Source organism: Anabrus simplex, chromosome 1 (assembly GCF_040414725.1).
Source record: "Anabrus simplex isolate iqAnaSimp1 chromosome 1, ASM4041472v1, whole genome shotgun sequence".
Taxonomy (NCBI): domain Eukaryota; kingdom Metazoa; phylum Arthropoda; class Insecta; order Orthoptera; family Tettigoniidae; genus Anabrus; species Anabrus simplex.
In genome coordinates this window covers 492,392,236-492,412,782 of record NC_090265.1, presented here as the reverse complement: position 1 = coordinate 492,412,782, position 20,547 = coordinate 492,392,236, and the positions used below count along the sequence as shown (strand labels likewise).

The following is a 20,547-nucleotide window of genomic DNA, read 5'->3' as shown; positions in this document are numbered from 1 at the left end:
TCCGCAGTTCATGGCATAAATGCTGTTTGTTTTCATGCATATTTAAATCTTTAATGCTCTTGTAAATAAGAAATTTCTCATCATGCGAAGCCTCACTGTATTTCCTTCAAAATAATCCCAGCCCCAATGCAGTTTCAATCCAAAAAATATACAGGGCTCAGTGGGTTAATATAAATATCTCAGAACTCTCATTCTTCCTTAATCTTATTATTCCAGTACATACCCATAACAACTTGCAGCCGTGGTACCGTTTACAGTTGCACGAAACAGCCAGTAGTTTTCTTCTCACCGGTGCCAAACTTTCATTAATGTAGATGGTATTGTTATCAGGTGGGCCAAGAATGATGCGTAGATAAGTTATGCATCACTCACAGATGCTGGAAGAGGGCTTTTTTTGTCAGATCACAGACGAAACACAGTTATTCCTCCATATCTGAATATTTATATCCAGAGCTTTCCCCACCAATTTCATAGTCTCAAAGATGTCCTTGTTTTTCAATTCATGAATCCTGAATATTTCCTCTGTGTTTTGCCATGAGTATTGTTCATTGTCACTGATGACAACATGGGACTTCAATTCAAATTTTCCTGTTCCAGCAATTCAAGATTGTCAGTAAGGTGTTTTATTTGACCCTCCTGAATTGCCATATAATTAACATAACTGTCCAGTTTCTCGTGACAGAGATCCAACGATTTAACCTGCTCGTTTTTAAAATTTCTCTGTTCATGTAATATCTGCTTAATGTTATGAAGTTCAACTGCACTAACTGTTCCACAACACTTGCATTGCTTACTTTCAGCATGCTTAGGGTGGTTCCACTTTTCACAAGACATACACTGTACTTTCTTCCTCCTTAGATCGCCATTGCAAATAGCACACCCTGGCACGTTTTGCTTCTGGTTAGCTTCTGCTGCACACAAAAATTAAAATATTTATGGTTGAGTCATTCCGACCAATTAGGTTGGTCTTCTTTCTTGCTGATACAGTGATAATAAATGTATTGAAAAGTCTGTGTTTATGCCACAGGAAATACACTTCCAGAACAGTGCGTGCAGGTATAGGATGTTTCACAGTATTGTTATGAAAGATGAAGTTTTTTAAATCCACCCTAAACGATCATTTTATACAAACAAAATAAGAGGTTTGTTTCTTTTTTTTTACAGTCAAATAAAATGTTTTTTAGTCCAAGTGTCCAATTCAACAGAATAAAGTTTTATGCAATATCAAAATTAATTTCTTAAATACACTCAGCACATTGAAAACATGAATAGAAAATGTCATGCCACTTCCAGTCGGGTTGATCCCACTATTACTCTTAGAATTACACAAACTTCCCAGAGCTCCCCTGCAGGCCTTACTCACTCCGCTCCTATCTTTTGGGTAACTTTCTGTTGCATAGGCTACCCCTCAGTGTTGCCAGTCATATGAGACATGAGGGAAGCTTTAATTTCACACATAAAAATATGAGCATTAGTTTTCAGTTAAAAATTTTTGAAATATTATTCAAAGGTTACATGGATAAATATGGTAATAGTTCTTTTTCCTACTGTTACCTGTCTAGGAAAATCATAATCCCAGTCCTTGAACATAAATCATAAAGCAGGCCCTCTCAAATGTCCAAAATCTTACATTATAAAACAAGGCTCAGAGATTCTGTGCGCCATGCATCGATCCTACTCGCCTAGGTTCAGACCAGTGTTCTGTCTCGGGGCGACTCAGCTCAGCTCAACTCGGCTTGGATGGCGAGCCCTGCAGAGCGAGTGAGGAAGGGGGAAACAGGCGGAGCGAGCAAGACAGGCGTAGGGAAAGAGAGACAGTGTTACTGCTCAAACTCGAGGAGTGGGGGATCTGCACTCTGGTCAACCTAGCGAAGTCATCTTATGCACCTTGCACCCCGCAATGCACTGGCGCATGCACTATGAGAGGCCCTGATAAAGTATTGAGTGTTAAGTAGACTAGTAAATTTTACCTATATAATGTAAAATTCCATAGTATTGTGCAGTATTAGGACTCCATATGTCAAGTACTTTATCGTAGTGTAGGCTGTTTTGTGCTCATTGGCTTGTGAGTGCAATAGAGATGTAGGTAGTTAGAGCATTTGTCATTGAAGTGAAGCACCGTATGCTCTTAGACATAAGAGACTAATTTTTTATACTGTTCAACACCTGCTTGTCACAGTAAAAGAGTATGTATCTTACGTCATATTTGTGATCGTTAGAAAACCGCTGGGGAAAGTTTCGTCAGAATTAGTTCAGTAACTTTTTAGATTAGCCTGGACTACGGTACAAATGTTGTCTCTTTATACATAGAAAGTATAATATAGAGGAACCTTAACTATTGTGTGTTTGATATTTACTGGTTCCTTTCAAGTTTGACTCACTGGGTATGACAAATATCATTTTGTATGTTTTATCTTCCAGGAAAGTATTGAAAAGATACGTAAAGATCTTGCTGCTGTTGTTACATCCGGAACAAATTCCTCTGCGAGTAGTGTTGCGAAACCTGGACTGACAAATACTCTAGTCAAGAAGAGCAAAGAGGAGGTTAGTTACATAGGTATTATGCAGTAAAATTGTTAGGAATCCAAAATACTGCTGTAGCATTACCTAATTTGTTTTGTTGTAGGCTCAGCGGGAGATCCTGGATGCCGAACTAGACTTATTTACTCGACAACAGGAGGGTGGAGACACATCAGAATTGCAGAAGAAAGTTGCAGAACTGAAGATGGAAGCTCACTCGTTGGGTCTGCTCCCTAACAGTAGCTCTCATTCAAGACCCCATAGAGGTGCCTTGCATGTGTATAGGGGGGCCACCCGAGGTCTTACCAGAACTACAAGAGGGGCGACATTCCGGGGCAGGTGTGTACCGCTTCAGTTTCTCTGGTATGAAAATGTGCAACAGTACATCTTCTGTTTTTAATCTGCAAGACTTTCTTGACTAAAGAATAAGATCCTAGGGTTAGTTTTTGTGGAAAGAATTATTATTATACTTCACTTTTAGAGCCATTGCTATGAATTTGAAGAAAAAGATGTAACTAGGGGGGAAGCAGTTGACATACTACACCCATCAAGTTTATTCCATAATAAGATGAGGAGTGGCTTATAAATTTTTCTTGAAACCCAGTTTCCTCTGTCTTGTATCTGTGTTTATGAATTAAGACATGTATAATCAGGGAATTTTTATTTCAGTATTGATTAAATTTATCAAAATTGAGAAAGTAGTACTTTTCTTACCAAAATAGTATTTTATGTTGGTATCATGTTAATTTCTCATTTCATATGCTAAAGACCTCGTCTTGTCTTTGCGGCCAGTTCCTTCTATTTCTCACTGCTTTTTGTTACTGTTCATATCTTGAAAACCCCTCCATGCCCTTCACCTCATCTATATATTTCCTTCTCGACTGTCCCCTTCCCAGCAATTTTCAATTCTATGACGTTCAGAAGAAAATTGTTCAGCTATATTGTCTAGCCAACTACACTGTATAACTAAAAAAAATAACACACCAGGAAGGAATTGTCCGAAGGTGATAAAAATTGGTGGATGTGAGAAACAGACTTAGAAAAACAAATGATCAAAAGTGCAGAACAATCTAATGATTTTTTGCAGAGTTAGAGCGTCCACAAATAAATCTAAAAAGCCACCTAATCGATACTTTATTTATTTTGCCTTAGGCAAAATTAAAAATACATTAGCACACACAGAACATGTTTCGACCACTTAGTGGTCATCTTCAGCTGTATATAAGTATCTTGGATGAAAACATTTGGAAAGTAAGCACATTAGATCTTAAAACTATGTCCCATGGGATCCTAAAAACTATTGTTCTAGGTGCTTTAAATGAAAAGGGAGGGGGGAGGTCGGGGGTAAGGAAGTATGTGTGAATGATACTTAAATTACAATTTGCATCTACAGTTGTGTTTAAAAACTTATATACTAAAGTACATATTTAAAATATTTAAAAGCATCTATGGTGAAATACTTTTGTAATAACACTAGGTGGCATGAATAAAAAGTCATTGTTTGTAATAATCTTCAGGCTATTGTGAGAAGAACACTTGATTAAAATTCGTGTCTGCAGTGATGTTAAAAACCTTGTTTCCTAATAAACATACTTTAAAATATCCTAAAGCGTCTATGGTGAGGCACTTATTTTTTTTTTAAATACACTTGTGCTTGAATAAAAGTCTATATCATTGTATATCAGTCTTCAGGTATTTGTTGTTTATAATTTGTATTGAATATCTTCCTTAATTGTTGCTCTTATGGTTATGGTAAAAGGCCGTGTTGACTGTTTAACTTCCGAGAGTTGCTCTTTGGATTGTGGTAAAAGAATGTGTTGGTCGTTTAACTTGCTAAAATCCTATGGTAGCTTCTGTTATATAAAATGACTGTCTTCTGATTTGGGTAGCTTGCCACATGATCTTATCTGGGAAATGTTTGTTCCGCGCTGCCTTGGGGATCTGTCTTTGTGCACGACCTAGTGTAGTAGCAGTGCGACACGGTCTGATTGTTCGTGGAATCTTCCTAAGGCAAAAGAAATAAAGTATCGATTAGGTGGCTTTTTAGATTAATTTGTTGATTATACTCATCGATACGGCCATGAAGTGGACAAGATTTAGAGCGTTACAAAGTGAGGACGTCAATAGGGTGTTGGTCCACCCCTGGCCTGGATGTAAGCTGTCACTTGACAAGGCATAGACTGACAAAGTTCCCGGATGGTGTCCTGCAGAATTTCTTCCCAAATGGTCTCCAACTGTTGGGCTAAAGCGGCAAAATTCCGAGATGTTCGCAATCGCCTTCCCATGACATCCCAAATGTGCTCTATGAGAGAGAGATCCGGCGACCGAGCGGACCAAAGAAGGATAGGGCAAGCTTGAAGACAGTTCATAGCAACACGTGCCTTGTGCGGCCGGGCATTATCCTGTTGAAAAGTAACGCCTGGATGTCGCTGAAGGAATGGTAACACAACCGGCCATAGAATGTCATCAACATACCGCTGTGCTGCCAGTGTGCCAGGAATGACTAACCAGAGGGATCCGGCTATCAAAGGAGATGGTACCCCAGACCATCACCCCCTGTTGTGGGGTTGTGTGGGGTGCGATAGTCAAGGCAGGATCCCCACGCTGGACTGGACGTCTCCAAACACGTCTGCAGTTGCCATCAGGGCACCGCTGGAAACGGGACTCGTCACTAAAGACTATACGTCCCCAGTCAGCGCAGTTCCACGTTGCTCGAGCGCGGCACCACTGTAATCTGGCTTGACTGAACAGGCGAGTGGTAAGCGGTGTAACGGGCGGCGCGAGCGCATATTCCTCTCACTCAGGCGTCTGTTGATGGTCAGGGTGGACACGTGTGCAGGTCACACGCTGGATCGTTGATAACGACGACTCCGGTGCTGTGACAACTGTTCTGACAATCTCTCTGTCTGCCCATGCTGTTGTGGCCCTCGGTCCACCACTGCCGTCCTGACGCTGATGCCTGCCGTTGCTGACCCATGTTTGCCAGCATCGTCTGATCGCCGCATCACTTCGACCCAAATGTCCAGCAACAGCTCGATTTGACCAACCAGCTTTTTTCAATCCGATCGCACGACCTCTTTCAAACTCTGACATCTGCTCGTAATGAGCACAAATCCTTCGGCGTGGCATTCTTACAGCCGACATTAATATAGCGCAGTCGAATGCAACAGCTACTTTGAGCATACGCTTCAGAATCGCGCCTTATATACACCTGATGCATGGGAGCTCCCGCTATTCATTCATTGGACACGAAACTTTAATCATTTGCACGTTCGGTGCGAATGTCGTTGCATACTTAATTTCCGTACAATCGGGCAACGCCTTCCCGGTGCGTCATTTTTTTGTTATCGAGTATAATTTTCTTTGTCTATTATGCATTACACGGGGTGCTCATGAATTCCCGTTAGAGACTCCCAGGGCTTGTAAAGGGGACTGAATAGAACTGATGTCTGGAAATCTACTGTTTCCATGCTGTAGATACAACAATTTCTGTTTAAGGGTTTTAAATCTCCTGGTTCTGCTGGGTGAAGGAGCAATAGTAATTTAATTAGTTAAGACTCAGTTAATTACATTTCTAACAAACCAACATTCACTAATTTCTAACAATGTCCAATGTTAACGGGGAATAAGAAAACTTAATTTTGTCACATTAACAGCTTTTTCTAGGTGAACTTAAGTCTGTTTTGCTCTTCTTCAAATGGTGGTTGGTATCCTTGCCCCTGCAGCAGCAACCACCCACTTCAATGCAAACGTTGTATCTATGAATCATGTCCTGGTACACTCACTCAATTGCACTTGGTGTCTGCTGAATCTCTTATTTAGCGGCCAGAACTGGTGCAAGCATATCTTCTTCTGTCCCTGTAGGAGTCCCTTAATCCAGACTCTTGGTGCGGCCCAGGTGGATACCATTGTACGTACATAAACGTAATCACTCCTTCATTCAGCAGAAGAGGCGAGACACTTGATTTGAAGTTGTTGTAGACTTCCCAACACAAGGGAGCATTCCCTGGAAGGATATGAGATGATAGGACATGCAACATGCTTGTTATGTCTCTAGACCTGGGATATAATATATCTGTCTAGTGGCCACAGTAGTCATAATTTCATAATGTATGCACTATATTTTGTCCGGCGGTCGTATTATAATTTCGTGAACTGCCTCCAAATGTGCAGGCTCTGTCAGCGAATTTGGTAGCCACTCTTACTAAATCGTGAGTTCTGACATTCGCCTCTGGAGTCAAGAGTTTGAGTTTCAGTTGGGTAAAATATATGTTTATTTTTATTCCTACATTGATTTATCTGGCAAGTAATGTAACTTTGTTTTATCGTGCCATTATTGAGAGAGCATGTTAATTTTTGGCCCTGAAAAAAGCTGTTGTGCACGACTTCATCCAGGCGTGTGGCTATGGAATTGATTAGGGCAGAAGCATACGTATTGTCGTCACCTCCCACTTCGACTCAAGCTATACTATCAGAGGGTAGAGAAGGGTCCATCTATTCAATACCATTAGCTTGTATAGTGTCTTAATATAATTGGGACTAGTTTCGACCCCATATACACTGGGTCATCTTCAGCCACGATCCAAGTGGGAAAACATTCGCTCACATACATCACATAATAAATTAAACAATACCAGGCATGTTTCTGTAATAAATGGGTAATTAACCTAGCTGATAGTAGTAGTTAACTCTTTGGAAATAAGACTGAAGTTAGACGTGGTAATTTTATGAACCCATAAATGACAGGGTTTACCCTTGCAGCCAAGCCAAGAAACCTGCGTCTAATACAAGTGTACATGCCAATAACTGAATGGCGGTGGTTGTGGTGACTGTTTTAAGAGGAAGTACAACTACTATCTACCAAAGTATTATGTACACTCGAGTTTGGAGATTGTTTATGAAATAATCAATAGGCCCACTGAAAATCCAATAACACAGTCATGTTCCTCGTTTCATTTCACGTTAGGTCATGTAGGTTTCAAGTTTTTAATTTATATTGTAATATTGTGTATCGCAAGTGGAACGCAAAAAGTGCCTGGTTTTTATGCGTTTCAACCATGCATCAAATTTTAAGACATCGTTTCTCCAAAACCCGTCATCTCATTGAATCGAAATTTTAAAACAATACACATTGTGATGTTTTAAATATAGTTTATACATTTCAGAATTTTGTGTTTCCAAGAAAAAAGTTATTAATTTTCTAAGGTAACTTTTTCTCGGCTCGGGCTGGTTGAAAAATTGCATTCTTGGTCGCGTTGAAATCTTTACATATCAAATTGTTATGCTGTATGGCTTTGAAATACGTAAATGATTTCACTTTTTTAATATCAGTTTGTATTTCTATTGGGTAGGGCGACATGGATACGTAGCTGGCTTGTGCTGGGAAGACCCTGTGACGTTGCTGCGATAGTGCCAGATCCCGCGTCATGCCATGCCACGCTGAAAGTTGAGTCCACTAATTACAGTTGCATGTACAGTGGCATTTGCTTCACCATATGCTTAAAACGTTCCTCCGGTATTTAATAATTATCTGGAATCAGCATTGAAGCAAATGGAATTATGAGGTAATGAAAAATATTTCCCATCAACTTTTTAAATAAGGAATAGTAAGTTCGCATCCTCGTCCCAAGGTGGTGCAACTCTTTTCAGGCACAACCACAGTGGAGGTGAGCTACGTGTACCATTCTATAACAGCCTTCCTGCCATTCTTAAATCTTTGGCATTGCCGGTTATCAAACCCAGGTCCCCCAAGGAAGGCAGCAAGTAACACTAACCGTTACGCTATCAAGGCAGACAGCTTTTCTTTTTACAATTTGCTTTACGTTACACCAACACAGATAGATTTTATGGCGATGCAGCTATATGAAAGAGCAATGAACGACCGTGGCCTTAATTAAGGTACTCCACCATTTGCCTAGTGTGAAAATGGGAAACCACGGAAAACCATCTTCAGTGCTGTTGATACTGGTGTTTCAAACCCACTGCCTTCCGAATGCAAGCCCATAGCTGTGCGACCCTAATCACACGGCTAACTCGTTCGGTGGACAGCTTTTCTCATAAGGACATTGGACCTCCAATAGATCAGTCCACTATTGGAGTTATCAAGCGTACCATTCACAGCTTCCATTTGGAGAAGGCTTTCCCGACAATTTTAAAATTAAAAGAAAGGCTTCAACATTCAGTGACCGACTTTCCAGAAATGTCCCTTGAAAAACTTAGGCGAATTGTTCACGGTATCGGATTTTGCTTTAAAAAAAACTGAGCAAAAGGCCTGTTCTTATGGAATCGTTATTGCTCGCAGCCTCCAGACACACATTTTTAAGAATAATTCGCCAACTTCGGGTAACAGATGAAACATGGTGCGCCCACAATCACACGATGACGTACGCGTGGCAAGAAAATGTATTGAAGCTCTGAATAGGCATGATAATTATGACCAATACCGATGCCACCTGCAGGAAGTATACGGATGTAAGGGAGGTCTTAAAACTCCGCCAGGAGCTGGACAGCGTGTCATAATACTACACATAGGCAGTGAACAGGGATTTCTTCAAGAGCCAAGCTGGGCTTCGTGGAAAAGAAAGGAACAGGTGATTACCAGCACAAAATGAATTCACTCCACTTTGAAGAATCCAAAATATGTTGGACTCAAAAACTATGAACCATACCAAGTCATGGTTAAAAGCTGACATTATTGCATGCATTGAGAAAAGAAACATCCCACTGCCGCCTGATGCAATTAATTTCAGTTCCTTAACAAAAGCAGTATTACTCCATCATGCCAAACCCTACTTCAGAAAGCCTCAAAAGAAAATTGAACGAATCACTAACGATTAATAAAAGATGTTAAACTTATCTGGCTGCCAGTAGATCACTGTGGAATGAACACTTTAGGATTGATTTGGGCCTTTGTGAAGAACAAAATTGCAATAATAAACCTTGTGAACGCTGAAGAGAAGGGACGAAGCATAAATGTGACAAGAGACCTATGCCAAGAAACCTTTCATTCTGTTCCTGAGCTCTGGAAAAAATTTATAAAACATGGCATAGAAATAGAAAAATATTAATGGAAAAAAGACCACCTTCCTGACGAGATTCAAATACAGCCAGTTGTAGTCAGTCCTGAAAGTTCTGATTATGAAAGCTATTAGTATGAATTATAATTTGATGGTGATATTTCAACAGATAAACTGTAAGCTAAATCAACCCAATGTATATATTGTAAATAATTAGATTGTGTAAATAAAAACTGTCAAAAGAATTTAAAAATATATAAAAAGCAAATTTAAAAAAATTTTAAAAACATTTTAAAGATGCCATTGGAGGTCTAAAGCTCTGATCAGAAAAGGCTGATGGGAAATGTTTTTCATTACCTCATAATGCCATTTGCTTCAATGCTGATTCCAGGTAATTATTAAGTACCGGAGGAACATTTTAAGCTTACGCGAAGCAAATGCCACTGTACATGCAACTGTAATCAGTAGACTCAACTTCCAGTGTGGCTTGGTATGATGCAGCGTCTGGCACTATCACGGCAACGTCGCAGGGTCTTCCCGCCACAAGCTAGCTATGATGCCGTCCTACCCACTACAAATACAAACTGATATTTTAAAAAATTGAAATAAACATATTTCACAATCATACAGCATAACTATTGGATACGTTGAGACCTGGAACGCAATTTTTCAACTGGCCCGAGCCGAGAAAATGTTATCTTAGGCCGAGCTCGATATCTGCAGTCGCTCAAAGTGCGACCAGTATCCAGTATTCGGGAGATAGTGGGTTCGAGCCCCACTGTCGGCAGCCCTGAAGATGTTTTTCCATGGTTTCCCATTTTTACACCAGGTTGTACCTTAACCCTATAATGCGTCATGTATCAAGATATGATACATACCATTTAACTGCATGGAATTCAAAGTCTGAGACCCTTATTGCTGTTAATGCGCATTGTATCTTATGTGATACATTCTTCGTCTCAACATAGTTCATGCTTTTTGTCACTAGAATGCTGGTCGAATACAATACGTGTCTTTGCGGGTTAGTTGCCAAGGAAACAATGGAATGTGCTGTACACCTGCGAATTATGACATTATGGTGTTGTGAATAATTTATTGTACTCAACACGAAATTGAGTATTTCAATTTCAGATGGTTCCTAAGTATATTGTTGCATACAGGAACAGTTGCACCCTATTAGTGTCTCATAGTACTGATATTATTTGTTTGTATCAGATCTGCCACAATGCACTTGAATGACAGTGGATTATAACATGGATCGCACGTATAGTGAGGATGAGTTAGTGACTTTGCTAGCATACTGGGAAGAAAGTGAAGATGATACAGATAATTCAGACATTGAAGATGAAGATTATTTAGGACTGAGAAACGTATTGGGTGTTGATGAAGTGTTGGATATTTAACACATGGCATTGGTAATTGCAGGAACACAGAATGAGGACAGTTTACCATGTTCGTCTAGTGGTTTATTTCCAGGAGTGTGTGTGTGTGTGTGCTGGATGGGACAGAATTAGCATGTGATTTTGAAGAAAATATACTAGATGGGGTAGGTGGGGTTGAACCGGGTTCCATAGTGCATCAGTGTGATGGAGGTTTCATGCCTGATGGAAACTGCTCAAATGAACACAACCTTGATTCTCAGGGAACTTCAGATGACTCGCTCTAAGACTGATGATGATCCAGAATATGATCGTTTACATGAACAGCCCTTTTATTGAATATCTGAACAAAATGATCAGTTCTGTTCCATTTGAGCGAGATTTGTGCGTGGATGAACAGCTGTGTGCAGCAAAGGCCAGAAGTTACATGAAGCAGTACCTCCTATTGAAACCTCACAAGTGGGGTTCTAAGATACATATTATGAGTGATGTGTCTGGCTACTCCTAAAAGTTTGAAATCTTTTCCGGTCAGGAGAATAACGAAAAGTTTTGCCTGAAAACCAAACCAGACCTTGGAGCTGGTGGAAATGTCGTAGTCCGACTCATGCGAGATGTTCCTTCAGATGGGAATCACAGAGTCTATTTTGACAACTACTATACCAGCATTGAACTGATGTTGTATCTGGCAAAGAAGGGAATTAATTCTCTTGGCACAGCAAGACGAAATAGAGTTCCGAACTGCAGACTACCTTCCGACGAAGAACTCAACAAACTTGAACGTGGCTTCAGCACTGAATATGTGACAAAAGTCAAGAATGTTGAACTCACATCAGTGATATGGAAGGACAATAAATCTGTGTTAATCTTATCAACATTTTGCAGCAGTCTTCCTTTGTCTTTTTTTGAAAGGTATGACAGAAAGACGAAGAAAACTGTAGTAGTACAATGTTCTGCCCTCATAACTGTTTATAACCGACCTACGGGTGGCATGGACTTGTTAGACATCTTGTTTGGACGGTATAAAATCGTGAGGACCAGAAAATGGTACATCAGATTGTTCTACCACTTAATTGATCTTACGGTAGTCAATGCGTGGTTCCTGTACAAAAGAGTGTCTAAGGAGAAAAATGTAACTGAAGTGCTGCGTATGGCTGACTTCAAAGCTGAAACTGCGTTCTGCCTCTGCAACTACGGGCAATCGAGTGGACACAGGAGGGGTCGTCGTTCCCTGGTTGAGGTGGCAATTGAAGAGAAGATGAAGAGGGGTCCAGCAGCATATGTTCCTCCAGCTGATGTCAGAACTGATAATGTTGCCCACTGGCCATCATATGAAGACATGCGACAGGAGTGTAAAATGCTGAACTGGAAGAGCTTCTCATTCATCAAATGTTCCAAATTTGATGTTCACCTCTGTCTCAACAAAAACAACAACTGTTTTAAGAAATGTCATTGTTAGAACAGCTGTTGTGATGCCAGAGTGCCTTCAAAACTGAATCGGTTGGTGATGTGTGAAAAGTAGCAATGATGTGCATTGTATCAGATATGCTACAAACTGAAAATTTAAAATATTTCTTGTGTTTTTGTACATAGATTTTTTAAAGTATTTTTAGTGTTTAACAGCCATTTCTCCAGTGTAAAATAAATGTTTAAGAATAATTTAAAAAGTGGTTATTGTAGGGTTAATTAAGGCCACAGCTGCTTCCTTCACACTCCTAGTCCTTTCCTATCCCATCATCGCCATAAGACCTATCTGTGTCGTTACGACGTAAAGCAACTTGTAAAAAAAAAGAAGTTACCTTAGGAAATTGATAATTTTACATTCCAAAATGTATGAACTATATTTAAAACATCCCAGTATATATTGCATTCAAATTTGTGATAATCAGATGATGGTTTTTGGAGAAACGATGTCATAAAGTTGACGCATGGTTGAAACATGGTTAAAAACAGGCACTTTTTGCATTCCACTTGCAATCAAAAAATTACTATTTAATTAAAAATTCGAAACCTACATGAACTAACATGAAATGAAACAAGAAAAATAGTGTTATTGGATTTTCATTGTGACTATTGGTTATTTAATAACCAACCTCCAAACTCGACTGCAAATAATATTTTGGTCCACAGTAGTCAGCCATCCTCTATTAACACTAATCAGATGGAAAAAATGTAAGAGGTCCAACACTATAAAAAATGAAGGTATCAGCCAAAGAAGGACAAGGACCATGAAGGGCGTGAAAATGAAAGACCCTCTAGGCCTCGGAAATTTAATACCGTTGAAGTCGGAAAAGAACAAGAGGTGTTGACCAAGGGAAGTTGAATAGGATAGATGAAAGGGAGCAGCCTGGCACAAGAAAATGGAAGCAATGCCAGGACTCGGCATAGGGTCTCGTGGTCACCATCCCATGCTCCCAAGTTAAGGGCCCCTGGGGCTTTGTTTTAGTCTCCTCTTACAACAGGCAGGGGATACCTTGGGTTATTCCTCTGCCCCTGCCCACTGCGGGAACAACTGAAGCCCATGATGAAGAATTGGAGGCAATGTATGGTGTTGTAGAAGACCTATTAAGACAAACTCCATTGAAGGAACTCGTTTTAGTTACTGATGACTTCAGTACCAAAGTAGGAAAAAATCCAGAAGACCATCTGAAAGGCACAGTCGGATCATTCTGAATAAAAGTAAGAAGTGAAAGAGTAGAACGCCTCATGTAGTTCACAATTGAAAATTACCTTGCCATAATGAATACCATGTTCCAACACCATCCACGAAGACTGTCGACATGGATCAGCCCCAATAAGAAATATCATGATCAGATTGACTATATGCTGATCTGGAGAAGATGGAGAACTTCCATGAAGAATGTTAAGGCTAGGCCTAGTGCAGACTGTGACTCTGGTCACGAACTGCTATTAGAAACATTTTCTCTAAAGCTACGGTTTCTGAAGATGAGGAAAAGGAAGGAAATACCTTAGAAGCTTTTTACCAATACCTTGAGGATAAGGCTAACTTGGGAAGGAGTGATTGTGATGTCAGCGTCTATTGGCAGAATATCAAGGCCTGGGTTGGAGAAGCAGTTAGGGTGAGTGGAACAATTCAAGTTACTAAAAATAAACAGCATATGACATTGCATGACAGATGCCACTCTGCAGTTATTAGAAGAAAAATGTTGCATTGAAAGCAAACTGACTGATTTGGACTGTGAAGATCGACCAGAAGATCAAGCGAGCTTACTATCAGGACAAAAACTCCTTCCTGAGAAATATTTGCTCTGAGCTTGAGCATCATGCCATACGAAATGAAACCCTTGACCTCATCAGAACTGTCAAGTATTTGACCAGGGAATTCAAACCCCAAACCCAAATAATTGCAGACAAGTGTGGTGTGAATATCAGGGACCCAAAATGAATCACAAAAGTATGGTGAGAGTACTGCATGGATTTCTTCAAGGAAAACCTGGGCCATACCAACCCCCATGGATGAACTTCATGAAATGAAACCTGCTATCCTGCAGTACGAGATTGAAAAGGCCATCAGTCAGCAGAGAACCAAGAAGTCGCTCAGGATGGATGGCGTAACTGCCGAGGTACTGTAAGCCCTGGGTCAAGTTGGATCAAATAAAAACCTGGAGTTATGCAGTACCATCTGAAGGGCTGGGAGATGGTCGGATGAATGATGTCACTCATTATTTATTCCCATTTACAAGAACTATAAATATAGGAAGAATGGTTCACCAACTTAATGTTCCAACTACAGAACAGTAGCTCTCATCCCTCATGCGAGTAAGATTCTTCTCAGTGTCCTTCAGAGTAAGCTGAAAAACTTTCTACTTCCTGAAATATCCGAAGAATAATGTGGCTCTATCAAAGGAAAAGATTTGGTGCCTCAAGTCAACATCAACTCCTGATGCCTGCTTGGATAGACTGTCTCCATGTGCTTCTGTTTGCTGCAAGGCTTTTCAGATCTTGCAAGGACATATTCATTGCAAGTTTGATAAATATCTATCCATCTCAATACCGGCCAGCTTCGTCTTCAAGTCTCTTCCACCATTCCAAGGACGATTGCCTTTTGCAGTAATCCAGACTGTGTCATAGTATGCCCAAAATAAGATAGCTGTAACCTTGTAATGAATGCCTCAAGAAATAGACCTAAATAGACTTAAAATCCTTCTCCAGCACCGTAGGTCAAGTGCATCAATGAGCTTTCTATCACAATTTTTTATGGTCCAGCTTTCACGTCCATATGTTACCATGGGAAAGGCTAATGCCTTAACCATTCTGACCTTAGTATGCACATATACGTCTTATCACCTGAAGATCTTATGTAGGCATTGGAATGCCACCCTGCCGTTTGCTAATCATCAGTAGATTTCTGAATGGCTAGAGCCATTATTATCCAGCAAACAAAAATGATCTACTACTTTGATGACTTTGCCATGTGTCTCGATAACTGAAGGTTTACCTCTTGTAAGAATCTTCGTCTTACCAATATTTAGATGGAATCCCATCTTCTCACTTCGCTCCTTCAATCTCGGTATAAGAGTCTCCAGGTCATCCTTACTTTCAGCTATGAAAGTAGTGTCATGTGCATAACATAGGTTGTTTATATTCAGACCACCAATCATACCTTCACAAAGGTTCACGTTCCAGCTTCTCTCATTATGTACTCACCATATAAGTTGAACTGATAAGGAGAGAGTATGCATCCCTACCTTACCCCCTTACCAACTAAAAACCAGTCCATATCACCATGCTCAGTACTGTGGGCTCTTGTTGCAGACAGAGGTTATGCATCAGTACAATGAGTTGTTCAGGTATCACTACCATCTATGGACATCCAATATCTTCCTGTGATTTACTCTAAAATCTATACTTTATGATCATATAATCAATATTCCTTTGCTCCACCATCTAAAGCTTATCACTAACGATATCTCTGGTTCCTCTGACTCTCATAAAACCAGCTTGAGTTTTGAACAGTTCACACCCCATGTAAGATTCTAATCTTGCCGGGCTGAGTGGCTCAGACGGTTAAGGCGCTGGCCTTCTAACCCCAACTTGGCAGGTTCGATCCTGGCTCAGTCCGGTGGTATTTGAAGGTGCTCAAATACGACAGCCCCGTGTCGGTAGATTTACTGGCACGTTAAAGAACTCCTGCGGGACTAAATTCCGGCACCTCGGCGTCTCCGAAGACCTTAAAAGGCAGTTAGTGGGACGTAAAGCAAATAACATTATTATTAGATTCTAATCTTGTTGTATGATCCTTAACTACACCTTACTAGATGTGATACAAACTCAATTGCACAGTAGTTGGTGAAGTCCAAAAGTTTTTTTTTTTTAATTATAGAAATGTAGATGGACTGTTTCCAGTCAGTGAGCCATGTTGCAATTTTCCAAATCTTCAGACATAATGTTGATAAAACTTTGACCAAACCTTCTTCTGTAGCTTGCCATATTTTGCCAAATATATTTTTTAGTCTTTTGTTAATGATTTAAGAATGGTCGTCTAGGCTGTATCTAATATATATATATACATATATATAATAGAAAGATGCCTGTGCTTCGCTACGGTATTATACTGAAATTTAAAACTGAATGCTTATTGTTTAATATATAATCCGCCGTAATTCACGATCTGACTTGTTTTCTGAGAGAATCTGCCAAAATTCGCTATCTGACTCATTTTCTAATAGATTACGGCAAGTTTCCTCCCATTTTTCAACCTTTCTTTCCAGCAATCGATTTCGTACTTCCCGGGCTAGGTCTGGTTATTCCATCCGGTCAGCTGGGTCCCTAAATCTTTGCCATCTTTTCCTATAAGCATTTTTAATATGGATCAAATCCTTTAGGAGATCCGGCGTGGTGTCGTCTTGGGTGCCTTGGCGGTACTGAACCAGCGGCCGGACTGCATTCTTAGTCATTACCCGTCCAGGACCCGTTTCCAGCGCGGTCCGCACATTTGAAAACGGTCCAGAACATTATTAATATTATTATTGTTGTTATTATTATTATTATTATTATTATTATTATTAGGGTGGGTGATATCAGTTGGATTTAGGTTATTATTATTATTATTATTATTATTATTATTATTATTATTATTATTATTATTATAGATGTTCTGGACCCCACAGCAAGATGCAAGATCGCTACATGGCTGCAAATTACATCTGCTGCCATTGTCATTTTTGACAGTGTGACCAGCACCATTGTCCCGCGTAGGCAAGTGTGCGGGATTTCTGGCGATACGAATGACGTACTTCCGTGCATTATTGACCTTATTATAGAGGTGAACAATTGGACGGTCAGTCTCATTCCTATCATTTATTTCAAATGTGTTTAAATTTTTATGTATATGCCAAGAGAATCTACTGTAATCTAAAAATGTTCTCCGAAGGAAAAGATGGCTCTTGAAAACGAATGCAGGAAAGATTAAAAATGATTGGTTTATGATCAGAATAAGTACAACAAAAATCTGCAGCCTGTTTCCAGTCATTCTACAGGGTCAAGAATGGAATGAATAAAGGCCCCATCTAGTGGCGACAATAGGAATTGTGCCGGCTGTCGAAGCCTGTTGCACTCCTCGGGGGCAATGATTAATGAATGACAAATGAAATGAAATTATATTGGACAGTGTTGCTGGAATGAATGATGACAGGGAAACCAGAGTATCGGGTGAAAAACCTGTCACGCCTCTGTTTTGTCCAGCACGAATTTCACATGGAGTGACCGGGATTTGAACCACGGAACCCAGCTGTGAGAGGCTGCCGCCTGAGCAACGGAGGCTACTTATAAGTACATTATGAACAGTAAAATCTGTTGGTCTTGCCTCCTTTTACACCACAACGCCGTTAAGTTCATTTACCCCTCCCAAAAAAGAAGGCGTGTTTCTTTATGTTTAAAGGAGGTTCCAAACACCAATGCTCATATCTATTACCTTCAGTTTTGAGATGTAAATATCCCCATAAAAATAATTAACTTTTTTTCACTTCCTTTCACATGCCCCCCTCCCCCCCCCCCCTCCCCTAGTGAATTTTCCTGCAAAAAGTACTTGTTTCTTTAATAGTAAAGGATCTTCTAAATACCAATTATCACGACTCTAACTTCTTCAGTTTTTGATTTATGTGTCCTCATGAAAGGAATTCAACCCCTTTTCACTCCCGCCCCCCCAAGATGATTCCCCCTCCCCCCAAGCGCGTTTTTCTTTGTTTTTAAAGGAGATCCAAATACCAATTTTCATGTCTGTGACAACTTTAGTTTTTATTAGATGTAAGTATTCTCATACAACTAAGTCAATTAATTTTTCAATTCTTTCACCTCCCCCAACCTTTTCATTGGATTTTCCGAGAATACGCGTTTCTTTTCTTTTAAAGCAGATGCCAAATATTAAATTTCACGTCTGTAACATCTTCATTTTTGAGATATCAGTAGCCTAATTAAAATAATTCAACACCATTTTCAGTCATTTTTACCCTCCCCTTTCCACCCAAGTGGTATTTCCAAAAACTAAAAATACACGTTTCTTTATTCTTAATAGAGATAAAAAAAATACCATTTTTCACTTCTGTTAAGTTTTTTGAGATATACTGTAGAAATTCTCATTGTAAAATTTCACCCCCTTTTTAGTTCCCCGTAAGTGGAGTTTTCAAAAACAAATCACCCATGTTTCTTTACATTTACAGGAGATTCCAAATACCACTTTTTACGTCTGTAACATTTTACGTTTCTCAGATATTCTCTAGATATAGTCTTTCAAAAAATCCACCCCAATTAGTCACTCCTGTTTAACCGCCATTCATGTATTTTCCAAAAACAAAAAAATACGTGTTTCTTTATTTTTAAAGGAGATCCCATATACACATTTTCAGTTCTGTAATATCTTCAGTTTCTGAGATATATGTATCCTCATTGAAGGCATTCAACCCATTATTCATCATTTTACACCCCTCCTATTGGGTTTTACTGAAAACAAACCAAATGTGTTCCTTTATTTTTGAAGGAGATTCTAAATATCAATTTTTACATGTGCAAACATTTAAAGTTTTGAGATATAGATCCACTCATTTTAAAAATTCACCCTCCCATTAATTGGATTTTCCAAAAACAAAAAAACGTGTTTCTTTATTTTTAAAAGAGATCAAAAGTACCAATTTTCATGTCTGTAATATCTTCAGTTTCTGAGAGATAAGTACCGGTATCCTGATTAAAGGCATTCAACCCCTTTTTCACCCCTCCTATTGGGATTTTCTGAAAACAAAAAAATATGCGTTTCCTTATTTTTAAAGAAGATTCTAAATACCAATTTTTACATCTGTAAACTTGTATAGTTTTGAGATATAGATACACACATTTTAAAATTTCACCCCCCTTTCCAGCCCCTTAGCTATGGAATATCCAGGAATCCTCTCTTAGCGAGCACCTACATCTTAATATGAATATATATCCAAAATTTCATTTCTTTATGTCCAGTAGTTTTGGCTCGGCGATGATGAATCAGTCAGTCAGTCAGTCAGTCAGTCAGGACAAGTTATTTTATATATATAGATAAAATAAGGCTGCTCGTCCACTGGAAGCGACTACGAGATGAGGCGACTGCGTGCGTACTAGCGCGACTGATCCCACTGAATAGAGTTAAACAAAACCACGTCCACTGCAAGCGACCTCGAACGGCCAGCTTCACGCGACTACAGCCGACAACAGGCGACTGATCCCCCATGAATGGGATTTGCCGCTTCTAGTCGCCAGTAAACTACGGTTTCTACAAGCACTTGGTTGTCTCTCGTCATCATACGCAACATTCTTCTTAAAAACACCCATATTAAATATAAATGCTATAATTTTTTAAATATTCAACGCAAGCTATGAGTGAGTGTTACAGAGGAAGTGGGTATTGATAATGGTATATATGTGGTTAAAAGAGCCTTGTTAGTCATAAAGAGGATTGGATAAAACAGTGTCACGCTATTTTATTTTTGTTGGAATTGCTGTCACTTCCTCCTCCTATGTGTGTATTAAACTAGAACTTGTTGATGATAAAACAATTTTGTGGTAAATTTGTCCATATTGTCATATTATCCTTTCCTAAAATGAAAGTCCCATCGCTATCTGATAAATCACTCCCAAAATTAGCTTCCTCATCAGAAAATTAATTCTTGGTGTCCATGTCATGATCATATTCTTGCAAAATATCTTCTTCCCCTGCCTGTTGTCCACTAATTTCGTCTTTATCAAGGATCTCATTAAGCATTCCTAAAATCGAGGAAGTCCGCCAGCTATAAAGAAAATGTACATTGTATAACTCGGAATTGCAGAATAAAAACACTCCATCGCTACAAAAATATTGCCTTCCTTACAAGGCGTGCCACCATCTAAACAACTGACCCTGTGCTTATCAACACTACACTCAAGAGCAAAGCAAGAAATATAAATAATCTTATTATTATTATTATTATTATTATTATTATTCTACAGCTTTTCCCACATCTGTAAGGTCGCAGGTGTGAACTGCATCGCGCATGTGTATTTAGCCCTGTTTTATGGCCGGATGCCCTTCCTGATGCCAACCCTGTATGGAAGGATGTAATCACTATTGCGTGTTCTGTGGTGGTTGGTATTGTAGTGTGTTGTCTGAATATGAA

General features: G+C 39.5%; 1 protein-coding gene across 2 annotated transcripts in view; it reads left to right on the top strand.

Moving 5' to 3' along the window:
* The window catches only part of swm (Zinc finger protein swm), a 503,429-nt gene that overhangs the window by 434,200 nt on the left and 48,682 nt on the right, over nt 1–20,547 (top strand). For both annotated transcript variants that reach the window (XM_067135328.2, XM_067135327.2), the window contains 2 exons: nt 2,422–2,544; nt 2,627–2,859. In XM_067135328.2, coding sequence (XP_066991429.2) covers nt 2,422–2,544; nt 2,627–2,859 — 356 coding nt within the window. The remainder of the gene's footprint in view (nt 1–2,421; nt 2,545–2,626; nt 2,860–20,547) is intronic.